The sequence below is a fragment of the Gymnoscopelus braueri genome (genome assembly GCF_963280865.1).
Source record: "Gymnoscopelus braueri genome assembly, chromosome: 15".
NCBI classification, from domain to species: domain Eukaryota; kingdom Metazoa; phylum Chordata; class Actinopteri; order Myctophiformes; family Myctophidae; genus Gymnoscopelus; species Gymnoscopelus braueri.
This window is the reverse complement of record NC_137620.1, coordinates 26,046,333-26,058,832: the sequence shown is the minus strand read 5'-3', so window position 1 is coordinate 26,058,832 and position 12,500 is coordinate 26,046,333. Positions and strand designations below refer to the sequence as shown.

The window sequence follows — 12,500 nt, the reverse complement described above, 5'->3', positions numbered from 1 at the left end:
ATGACCCACCTTTCTCCCACCCATTTTGCCAGCCTAGGCTGGCTCAGGGTGGAAGACAGGGTTAAACAACTAAAAATGGGACTGGCCTTCAAAATTGTAAATGCAAATTTGCCCGATATGCCCCCAATTCCCGCATATCTGAGTAAATACCTCCAAAAGGTTAGCGACACCCACAGTCACCATACCAGAGGGAGCGTTAACAACAATTTGGTACCACCCACCCATAAATCAAACATGGGCAAATTCTCCTTCTACAGCACTGCCACCCAGGATTGGAATAGTCTAACTCCATCCCTCAAAAAATGCAGTTCGCTGGGCTCATTTAAAAGAGCCTTAAAAAATCACCTTTCAGGAGGCCAAAGGTGGAGGTAGTACCATTTTCCCGTTAGACAGCAGACCCCCCCCTCCCCTGTTCTTGTACATATTTTTTTCCCCTCTTTTTTATTTTTTTTGTTGTACATAGTGTTATATATTGTTTTTGGCTGTTTATTTTGTAATGATATTTGAACTGTGGTGCCACTATATATGCCTATGAATTAAATACCAAGGCCCTCATTGGAAACAAGTCCGCAAGGACTTTTATGAACGGACCTGTTAGACAAAGTATTTTTAAATGTAACTGTGCTGTTTTACATTTTTTGCCTAATAAAATATTCAATCAATCAATCAATCAATAATGTCTAGCAGCGCTGCACTGATCGGCATGAAACTTTGCACACACATTCCCAGTAGGCCAAGGAAGAACCTGCGCCACAAATGTTTCAAATCGGCCTCATGGTGGTTCTATAACAGGTTGCTTCACGTTTTGGCCTACAACTCTTGAACCATAGGTCGTACAGTCAAAATAATGTCCTCCTAGGCAAGATCTTCTGACGTTTCAAATTTTCTTCAAAACACACGTATTGTTACTACTTCAACAGATTTTGTCTAAAGTTCACACAAAGCGGTAAACATTATCTCTTGAGTCATGTGATTAAGAGGTGTCGTTCAGATTTTTCATATACACTTCCACCCATAGGTAAGCACCACAAATTCTACAAATGTCACTGTTTGTTGTTGAAACACTTTCGCTTTTTTCCACAAAATTCGGCACAAATGTTCTTGTAGGTCATGTGACAATGACCGTCAAACAGGGTTTGCATACTGCATACCGTTTGTCTGTTATCGCCTTCAAAATGTGTGCGTGGGGCCTATTTCTTACAGAAAACGCCATACAGTATATCATGAATGCAACATCTTACCCAAATAGGAATCGCATGTTGCAAAAAACTATTTCACTTCTGCCCACTGGGGCTGCCACAAACGCGCACAGTTGCAACGTCTGTCGTACAAACTTTATTTCCACCACAGCTTCCTCGTGTCCTGACAGCTGCACCCGATGACTGACACAGTGTAGGCCTGGGTCGGCAACCCGGCCTGGCAGACACCTGCGCTTGGAGGAGCACACTTTTCTAGTTTTACAAATGCACACACACACACACACACACACACACACACACACACACACACACACACACACACACACACACACACACACACACACACACACACACACACACACACACACACACACACACACACACACACACACACACACCAGCCCCCTTCACAAACATTCATCTGTTCCCACAGTAGCTCCAGATCTGATCCAAGGTGATGTTTCAAGCATCTCCACTCTTCCACAGAAGACACGTCACCTGGGTGTAATTAAATAAATACTCTATGGGAGTATGATCCAGTTTGCAGGCTCTAAATTTCTATAATTAGGCCGATCAGTCGGACTGTTCTCGAGATATGCGGGGGACACGTGGACAGAGATTCTGCACATTTATAGATAGAATGTGATTTTATCGTTTGGATGAGCATGTGGATGCTTTGTGAACTTTTAGTTTTAGTTATTGAACCTTATCTCTGAGGCAACTTCTTGATAGTAATAGCGTATGACAGGGATGGCTGTCTTTTTTCAGGCCAACTTGGAAGTTACCGCCGCCATGAGTTCCCAACACAGAGGCTGCCTGAGAAAACAAGAGGCTTATGACATTCACACGTGTTTGTTCAACAAGTTAATCTCTACAAATCGACGCACATTTTAGGATTTTTGGACCACACATGCAATGATCGAAATTTAGAAAAAAAAGCCCATAACCGGTTCATATTTCACGGCTTGAGTTATTATCAGCTATAATTTACTGTAGGTCGTAGAACAAAACTTGAAACAGATCTCATTCTCAACATGAATCAAAAACCCTATGACAGATGAGGGAACCCTTTGCTAACTTCCGGGGTTTTAGGACTACAAACTAATTTATATCTCTATTTGACTGGCGAAGAAGTTGAACGTCTTGTTAATGCGAATTGAAATGACAGCTAGACAGACAGAGAGACAAATGAGGGAAGATGAGACATCAGATGAAACATTTGTGGTGGTGGTTCTCGACAAAAGTGTATTCTTACCCATTTTTAACCAAAACTCCAACATGAACCAAAACGACACACAGACAGGCCAAGTGTATCTGTTTGTCCATGTCATTTTGATTCATCGCATACTTTGCTTATTTGTATGTGTGTGCATTTGCATGCTAGCATGCCCGCGGACCGTATTTACACATGCACAGTATGTGTGTGTGGTGCGTTTGTTTGGATAACATATCACTTCGCATCGCCTCGCCAAGGAGTTATGAAAACACTTTGTGCGGAGGCAACACAGTGACATAATATATTGTGGAAGCCGGTGAGAATGTCTCGACTGTTCTGCCAAGCATGTTAGTATTCCAAGTCCTCTGTGTTCTCCATGGTCCCCCAGGGCTGAGAGCATTCCGTGGCCGCTGTACCACCACATATCTCTGTGTACATCTGACATCTGTAATCAGGCAAACCAGACTCGGGGAACAAACCTGTGTTTGTACAGTTGTTTAGCGGTTCGCCTCGCTTTCCCAATCGAACCCCCCGCCACCACCACCGCCCTTGGTGTGTTTCTTGGACTCTGTAATAAGCGAGCAGGACAGTCTCTGGCCCTGGGAAGCCACCAGAGGTATCTAGCAATTGCCGGGTGAAGTCAGACTCGCTGTGGGAATTGGACGGAGTAATAATAAGCAGCCGTTCGCACGCCGATCAGAACGGCCAGAGATCTTCCAACCCCCCCTCCATTCACTCCAAAAGATTCCTTTCCAGAGGTTTCCATGATGGAAGTTATTTTTTCTTTTTTGGGGGAATGGGGGTTGCTACGGTGGTGGGGAGGGTCCGTGGAGGTTTCCCCTGCAGCAGATGGAGGCTGTGGGTTGTGTAGGTGGACAGCTGGACTATGGCTTCCCCCTCTCTCCCTTCCCTTTCTCTCCCACTCCCCCGTCCAGCTGGACAGCAGACCAGACTTCAATGAAATCTGGTGATGTGATTTAGAACCTCCTGACTTTCCATAAGGCAGACGTTCCCCAAACTAACCTCACAGTTTTTTTTAATCCCTTAAATTGAGGTCACACAGTTCCTATGAACACCCCCCACCCCATACTGTATGACGATATGATGTACAGTATGTCCCTTAATGGGAGAGAACGGAAGCAGCTGGACTGTAACAACTGTCTATAGGCAGAGCTTTATGGTTTTCTTAGTGGACTTCAAAACCACCATCACTTGTAGTTGTCGCTTCCAATTTTGATCACTTCAACATGCATGCAATTACGGTCATTTCCTTCATGAACCGGACACGATCATTATGCTGCAGATGTCATTTTCATGGCAGGGGTCCCCCTGCGCCGGGTCCCAAGTGTGAGTTTTTGGAAAAACATAACAGTAAGCTCATTAGAAACGGGTGCAGAATTCCCTGTTGAATCAATGACTGTTACACAAAATGTTGCCGTCGGGTGGAGGTTTTTGGAGGGGGTCAGTAGGCTTTGCAGTCAGTAGCACTAACTGGAGCCACTGGAGGTGGGCTCTCCATTCAGTGTTGGCCCATGTGGTCTCCCAGTTGCAAACAGAATTGTTCTTTTAAAGATTATTTTTTATTTTATTTAATTTTTCAAATGACCACAAAATAAATATAGTATCCTTTTTTCAAATGCTGCCCATAAAACATTTTAGCTGTATTTTATGTGTGAAAGGTACTATATAACATAAGTTTATTATGATCACATACAGTACAATCTTTCCACCTCTCATTCATTCTGTTTCATACTTCCCTGGTGGTCTTGTACAGTAGATTTTCATGAGATGTACATGTTCCGTTGTTACTGGCACAGACTGTTTTTGCCTGAAATGTAAAGCTTGGGCTACGCGTGCATTTCTTTGTGTCTGGGCCAGTTCCTGTAGTGAAGGTAATTGTGTTTGTGTGGGTTTAGACTATGCATTGGAATTGTCTCTTCATAGGCGATCACTTGTGCGTGAGAGGCTGTGGTTGAGAATGGAAACTTTCCTTGCATGTTAACATTGTTTTCTCATTTAAGAATCCACGGATTTAAAACCCAGATTGAGTGTTTGTGTGTGAGAGAGGCCCTAGAGAGCATGTGGCCAGGCTTCTGTCCAGATTTAGCACACAGTGAATGCCGGACATCCTCTTGTCTGCATTGTTTGGTCTTAAACAGAACAGACAGACGTGCAGAGCGCACTCACACACACCCCACATTTAGTTGGACTCAGCACTATTTGTCACTCTAAGATGGAAACCTCTCTCTCTTTGTTTGTCACTGGGACAGTGTGAGGAGGCAGATGTTTCCAGATCTCCCTCAGGACTCTCTTTTATCGTTTTTAGGCCTCGGCTAATCGATCCCAGGCCTGCCCCTAGAGACATGGAGATTCTTGTGTGATAGTAACCCTGAGCTCATGAGCACGGTCCCCCCGCCAGGCTAAATTACTTACTTCATATTATTCAAAAGTGAGTGGAACAGGACAGGTCTGGAGTGTGTGTGTTATTTTGTTCTTGTTTTATTACTTTTTCATCATTATTTTATGTGAGAGTTGATTAGTTTATGTCAGGTTGAAGGAGACAGCGTGTGTTTGTATTGTGAGGTAAGCATCGGACTTCGCGCCCGTCGAACTCTTGAAGTATTATGCTGAATAGGGAGAGATTGGACGATTTAAGGCCGAGAGGTCAGAGGCTGTGGAAGTCAAAAGACGAGAGGGGAGGAGGAAACACGGTGTGTTTGCAAAGGAGACGTGCCTCGTTGAACACGTCCGCTTTGATTTGAGACTGACTGATGGCATTCATGTTCACTCCCCGTCTCTCGTCACAGGAGACCACCTTTGCGCGTCGTCATAATTCCTCTCTGCCCTTGTGTTACTCCATCTCTACACTATGTCTAAAAAGAGGGATGGTTGTTTACTTTAGTAAACTCACCCCCTTTCTTACGTAGACAGTTTATTTGGGGAAATTGTCTACCTACAAATGTACAGAGTAAAAGAAAACGCAATTACCTTTGATCAGACCAGAGTGTATGATTACTGTTTGATCATTTGAAAAAAAGTATCTCACCTAATGTTAGAGGTTAACTGTGTTGTAAATATTAAGGTAACAATTTGTAAAAAATACAAATTCCGCACCAAAGGAAAACACTATTTAACCACATGAACCCTAGCGTCCCTATTCTGGGCATGTCATAGAAGGCAAACATTGGGCATAAATAGCCGATCTACATGCTAACAGCATGTGACGTGCTGTGAGCTTGTAGATCGGCTTAGAGATTTAGTGTAGAGGGAAGAAAAGGAGGGACCACGTATAGACCCCTGAGGGACCCTGGTCAACAAAGTATAGGGTTTAAGAGGTTAACTTTATATATATTATTATTATGTAACATAATTAATTAATAGCCATTCTTATTTAAATTACTCTCTTTGTTTGAACACATTGCCGACTGCTCACATACTGTAGGAGCCGTGGGTCTGTAGTTGTCCTTGCTGGAGATCGTTAGTGCATACCATACAGTAGCTCTCTTTTAAACAGCTTCAGTCCTTATGGTTTAAACAGCTCAGGAACAGCAGGTTCTTTTTGACTTTATGGTCATCTGGACGACTGACGGTCCACTTCCCCTCTAAATGAAGGGTACGAGTGGTACAGTGAATCCCCCTTTCCTCCCCCGGAGCCGCAGGGCAGCACACGGGTACATACCGGAGCATACGCTGGCTTGATGCTTAATTCAAACCATGGGGATCGGGGCAGTGCAGAGATCCAAGTGCACCCCCCCAGTCGGGGGTCTGTCGTTTAGCACGATGGAGCCTGAGGAGATACACACAGCGCATGTGTTTGCGTCCCCCTTCCAGTGATTAACTCTGCAGACTGATGGCTGCTTCTCCTTTCATCGTGGAACAGAGACGAGGGCTTCCCGTCCGTCCGTCCGTCCGTCCGTCCGTCCGTCCGTCCGTCCGTCCGTCCGTCCGTCCGTCTGTCTGTCTGTCCATGGTTCCCTCACTCTCTCCCAGTAGCCCGAAAGCAGCGGTTCTCAAAGTGGGGTCCAAGGACACCCAAGGGTCCTCGAGGGGCTTCTAGTTGGTCCTCAGCTAAATAAGTTAATATAGCATAAAAATCTGTTTAACCACTTAAACCCTATAGGGTTTAAGTGTTTTTAGCTTGTAGCAGTTGTGAGCTGCCATTTTTTATAGGGGTCCCTGAGACAAAATGTGTTCTGATCCTGGTTTGCGGCCAAATATATTGTAATTTGGGGTCCGTGACATCAAAGGGTTTGAGAACCACTGCCGTACAGTACTACACAGTGGCCATTTTAGAAAGCACCAGGTCTTGTCCTCCTGAAACTTGTACTTATGCATGTGTGTGTGCGTGTGTGTGTGTGTGTGTGTGTGTGTGTGTGTGTGTGTGTGTGTACCTGTGTTGTGTGAACGTGTGTTTCCCATGTACACGCACGCATCCGATCTACGCGTGCGTAGGTGAGCACCATTTGAGTTAGCCAAGCAACGCGCCAGCGCCTTGCGAAAAAGTTACATATTTTTTCGATACAGTGTTTCCACTGTTAACGGAGCGAGTGAATTATTATTCACATTAAAAATAACTAGGCTTCCTGTAAACTTTAAATGAAGCCATAAAATAAGAGTCCGGAGGGGGGGGGGGGGTTTCAGACTCACGTTGGCTTCCTCTGACAAGACAAGTCACGTGTTGAGTCTGTTATCATCAGATGAAATGCATGCATTAAAACCAGATACACACATCATTCTTCACTACTACTGACATCGACAGGCTGTGTGTGTGTGTGTGTGTGTGTGTGTGTGTGTGTGTGTGTGTGTGTGTGTGTGTGTGTGTGTGTGTGTGTGTGTGTGTGTGTGTGTGTGTGTGTGTGTGTGTGTGTGTGTGTGTGTGTGTGTGTGTGTGTGTGTGTGTGTGTGTGTGTGTGTGATGTGGGTTAGCGGTTGTATTTCAGTGCCAGTCTGCTTTACGGTCGGTTAATGCTGCTTGGCTGACCCCTCCGCTTGTGTGTGTGTGTTTGGGAGGGGGGGGGGGGAGTGGTTAGTGTGTCTAGGCACGGAGGAGAGTGAGGGTGGGTTCCTGGAGCTGAGAGAGAGATGGAGAGACAGAGAGAGAAAGATAGATGGGAAGAGAGAGAGAGGGAGACAGAGAGAGAAAGAGAGTGAGAGAAATGTAAGATGAGACATGTTAGAGGGGGGAAATGGAGAGGGAGAGAGAGCGATAGAGAGACACAGCCAGAGAGAGAGAGAGCTGGCAGTGGTGCAGCAGTGGAAATTCACACCTCTCGTCGGGCTGAGGGAATGACTGTGGCTTCTCTGTTACACCTCCTCCGACAGCACGCTTCGCTTAGTAGCTTTCTTCCCTGCTAAATGTGCACAGCAAAGTGCTCAGTGTTAATGTAACCCCGAGAGTGAACACATGGGGTCCGTTTGGACACTCCCAGGGTTAAATTGACAGTCTGGACTTTACTGTGTGGTTGGTTTACTTACATGCATAATGTCTCATTCTTAATGTCTCACTTCCTTTATTGACCCTCACAACAAATCATCCGTTCAGTGAAAGATGAAAGTTGGCTTCCAGTGGAGCACAGAGGGGTGCAGGGGGGGCTGATTAGTGGTGCAACGTGGCACAGAGATGACCTCTCTTATTGCGACATGCAGTATAGAGTTGCCTTCCAGTTCCCTCCTCCCGTTCTCCCTATCCTCCTCTTCCTCTTTGTGTTTGGGAGCTGATTTATAGAAGAATGCAGGAATGTTGGAGAACCTCCGTCTGAACCCCATCGCTCCACCTTTAAAACACATCCGACTCAGGTGGTTCCACCAGGAACTGGAATGCCTGATTTATACTTAGATCGTCTGTAGCTACTTTCAGTGTGCGACACCAGCACACAACTATCAGGCTAATTGTGTGTGTGTGTGTGTGTGTGTGTGTGTGTGTGTGTGTGTGTGTGTGTGTGTGTGTGTGTGTGTGTGTGTGTGTGTGTGTGTGTGTGTGTGTGTGTGTGTGTGTGTGTGTGTGTGTGTGTGTGTGTGTGTGTGTGTGTGTGTGTGTGTGTGTGTGTGTGTGATCAAAATGCCATGAATTGGGTTAGATCTTCCTGAACCTTTTGATGTCTGTTGCAGAGTTTAACTAAATTAAACTCTTATTTTATAGTCTTTTATAAACACCTGTATATAATCTGTTCCATGTGTTCAAAATGAGATCGTTTGGCTATTTTATATACACTTTTCAGGATCCATAAAGTATTTGAAGCATTTGAAACCAAAATAGTTGACTTTTAATTTCCTTTGATGACTGTATATGCATATGGTTGATTACTATTGGTGTTAGATATCCATAGTGGTGATGATTGTTTCCTACTGCACCTCATACTCTGACATTGATCTGCTGTCAAGCCTTATTACAGGACAATGTTCCCCAGGCGGCACAGTAAAGACTTGAATTGAATTCAAACATTGAGTTGAACTTTGTCTGTGTCTCCCAAACAGCCTGCCCGCCGGGCACCTACAAACCAGAGGGCACCCCTGGAGGGCTGGGTACCTGCCTGCCATGCCCCGACACCCAGTACACCTCCCAGCCGGGCAGCACCTCCCTCAGCGACTGCGTCTGCAAGCCGGGTTTCCGCGCCGTCGGCTGGACCTGCCAGGGTGAGAACAACCGAGCGCCATGTTACAGTGGATCGTGTTGTTGTTATTATACGTGATTTGACATTTCACACCCCCGTGGGAGCTCGTGTAAGCTGCACTCTCCCACAGGGATCTGAAAGCACCGTAGTCGCTAAGGAGAGCCAACTGGCAGAGGCCACCGCTTGTGAAGTCACTTTGACATGTCCTTGGCGAACACGGTGATGTTGAATCTGCCATGTAGTGATAAATTCCCGATAAATAGTAGACATAAACATATGAGAAGGGAAAGGGGTATGGGGTTGGCTGTTGGTAGCTGACCACATAATTGCAACATATCCAGTTCGATTCCGGCTGGAGACCAATTTTTTATGCACAAAACTGACGCGAAACTAAGTATAAATCAGGCTTAAACCCCATACCACACAAGTTGACACAACCACACCCAACTCTAGTGTGACAGATATGAATCAGTTCGACCACAAACAATCCATTTCCACCATATCCAGGCTGTTTTGCAGAAGGATGAAGTTACTGTAAACTCACCCCAAATTAAGAACCAGGTTCCAGTAATGGGAATCACCCCCCCTCCTCCTGTTCCCGGAGGATGACCCAGTGATTTCTCCATCATGCATTTCAGTTGAACAAGATGTTATCCATTATCATTGGCATCACCTTCGTCTGAGGCAAGGGTCAAAGGTCACAGGCTGAGGATTCAGGAAGTCAGCAGCTGCCAGCATTCTGGAATAAAAGCATTTCTCTCTCTCTCTCTCTCTCTCTCTCTCTCTCTCTCTCTCTCTCTCTCTCTCTCTCTCTCTCTCTCTCTCTCTCTCTCTCTCTCTCTTTCTCTTTGCCTCTTTGACTCTTAATCTGCTTCCTTTTCACCTCAGCATGTGCTCTCTCTCTCTCTCTCTCTCTCTCTCTCTCTCTCTCTCTCTCTCTCTCTCTCTCTCTCTCTCTCTCTCTCACATACGCACACACGCACTCACACACACACACACACACACACACACACACACACACACACACACACACACACACACACACACACACACACACACACACACACACACACACACACTCAACCTGTGATTTTCAGCTACCTCTCTCCTTTCCTCAGTGTTAGGAACATTAACTTTCCTGTCTGTCCCAAAGTGAGCCTTTACCACCAGCAGCAGCCATAGGGATCATTTACAACTGTGTGTGTGTGTGTGTGTGTGTGTGTGTGTGTGTGTGTGTGTGTGTGTGTGTGCGTGCGTGCGTGCGTGCTCTTGCCTTTTACAGCCTTTCTTGCATTTTTCCCCCATTCGTATTACTCAGATTACATACATGTGTGTTCAGACATTTTGGGGCTGGTGTAATTTAATGCATCCATACACCTCTCCTCTCCTCTCCTCTCCTCTCCTCTCCTCTCCTCTCCAGTGGTGTATTGTCCAGAGCTGTCTCCACCAGACAACGGCGTCTTCATCCAGAATGTGTGTAACAACCACTATGACTCGGCCTGTGGGGTGAGGTGCCAGCCCGGGTTTGACCTCCAGGGAACGGGCATCAGGCTGTGCCAGGCCGACGGCAGCTGGTCAGGGATGCCGGCCATCTGCCGAGGTGAGGAGGAAGTGCAGTAGAGCAGTGGTTCTCAAACATTCTTTACTAGAGTACCCCGGCTACAATACTTTTTCAGCTGAGTACTCCCTTCGCCACCATAAAATGTTTTTCCTGACACAGATGTTTTTTGGGTGTTTTTGTCTTAATAAATTGTTCGATTGCAATATCAGTCAGAACTTCCTGTGTACCCATAGGAGTTGACCCCAAAGTACCTTTAGGGGTACTAGTACCCCCATTTGACAAACAGTAGAGGATTGGATGTTTGAGTTCACACTGCAGAAGAGAAGGCTGAATGGGGAAACCAAGCTAGTTCAGGAACATGCTTGTTGTTTCCAATCCAAACCATTTGCAAACCCACTTCCTGTTGAGGGCCAGCATTAAGGGTGTTTGAGTGGCAATAAAGGGTGTTTGCCCCAATAAAGGGCTATTGTATTTCCAAGTCGTATGCCGTGGTAAATTGTTACCATGACTTCTAATGAAATTCAACCGTAGCTCTGATGTCATGTTTCTACCAGACTTGGTTTATGTTTTAACATCTTCCCCTCACTTCCTGTGTTTTATAGCCTTTGCTGTTCTTTGCAACTCCCCACTACGTTCTATTTTAAATTGTCGGTCGTTGTTGCGTCACATCGTTTCCTTTTCTCCTCGTCTGATAGGCAACAAAAGTGTGTGCCGTTGAAAACGTATAAGGCATTTCTTTCGCTCGTTGTTGAACAATAGCTGGCTCTGCAAATTGATGGCAGCCACACAAATTGTTTCCTGTATTACCTTGTTCCTTCCACAAAAGAGAGTTTAACAATAGTTAGCATAATAGAATGTAACACCGTGGATCCAATAAGAACTGATTTAGCTGTGTTGTTAAATTAGTTTACAGATGCCGTACATACTGACCTTGCATGTGATTCTCATTTCAAAGTATTAAGCCTGATTCACACTTCATCGCACACATCGTTGCACACACGCCCGCCTCTCTGCCTGTCATGTCCACGTTTGACTACGCACGCGCGCACGCACGCACCCACGCATGCAAGCTCAACTGTGTGTGCATTTGGCAAACTCTGGAACAGTGGGATTACCATGTATTCCATGACGGTACAATCTTTGTCAAGTAGTACATGAATGACACCAATCACATCGTCATGTATGGAAAACGTTTATATATAAATTTAACCCATTACCGAGCGCAGTGCGCAGTGCACGTTCTAGTTACAGTAAAATAAAGCAATCATGTATTCCCTGTGAATCACAGGCTGCCGTGAAGCCACGTTAATGAGAGATAACGCAGTCATAATCTGAACGTTTATGGAGTGATGAATGAATAAATAAACATTAATGGATGAAGGCTGGTGTTTGCTGGATGGTTATATCTCCGATCTCCCAGTAGCCCAAATAAATCCACAGCGTAAAGATCACCTGCGCTGGGCACAGGTTTGGAGCGTCGGGTTTTCATCCTTAACGCAGGTTAAACATAACTCCATAGGACACGCAGACGCTACTGTATATATGTTTGGAGACCTCACTGTTCATGAAAAGATTACAGCGGCACCGGTCCTGACTCCCGAAAATGCTCTCCCATAAGCGCTCGTATATTTTGAAAATAGCAGATCTGCATGCTCTCGACGCGTTGTGAAATAAAATAGGCGTGCATGTCCATGATGTATGCCTTTTATAAAATGTTATATTTTACGCACGCACACACCCGTGTCGTGCACGCACACACACACACACACACACACACACACACACACACACACACACACACACACACACACACACACACACACACACACACACACACACGTGTTAGTCTAATTGATCTCAGTGGGTTTCTCCACTCGACATGGCCTCCATGATTCCTTATTAAACATGGTCAT

At 45.5% G+C, this 12,500-nt stretch overlaps 1 protein-coding gene across 3 annotated transcripts in view; it reads left to right on the top strand.

Annotated features, from left to right (window-relative positions):
- svep1 (sushi, von Willebrand factor type A, EGF and pentraxin domain containing 1) overlaps window positions 1-12,500 on the top strand; it is a 115,376-nt gene that overhangs the window by 52,670 nt on the left and 50,206 nt on the right. For all 3 annotated transcript variants that reach the window (XM_080451873.1, XM_080451872.1, XM_080451871.1), the window contains exons 4-5: window positions 8,890-9,048; window positions 10,447-10,626. In XM_080451873.1, coding sequence (XP_080307999.1) covers window positions 8,890-9,048; window positions 10,447-10,626 — 339 coding nt within the window. The remainder of the gene's footprint in view (window positions 1-8,889; window positions 9,049-10,446; window positions 10,627-12,500) is intronic.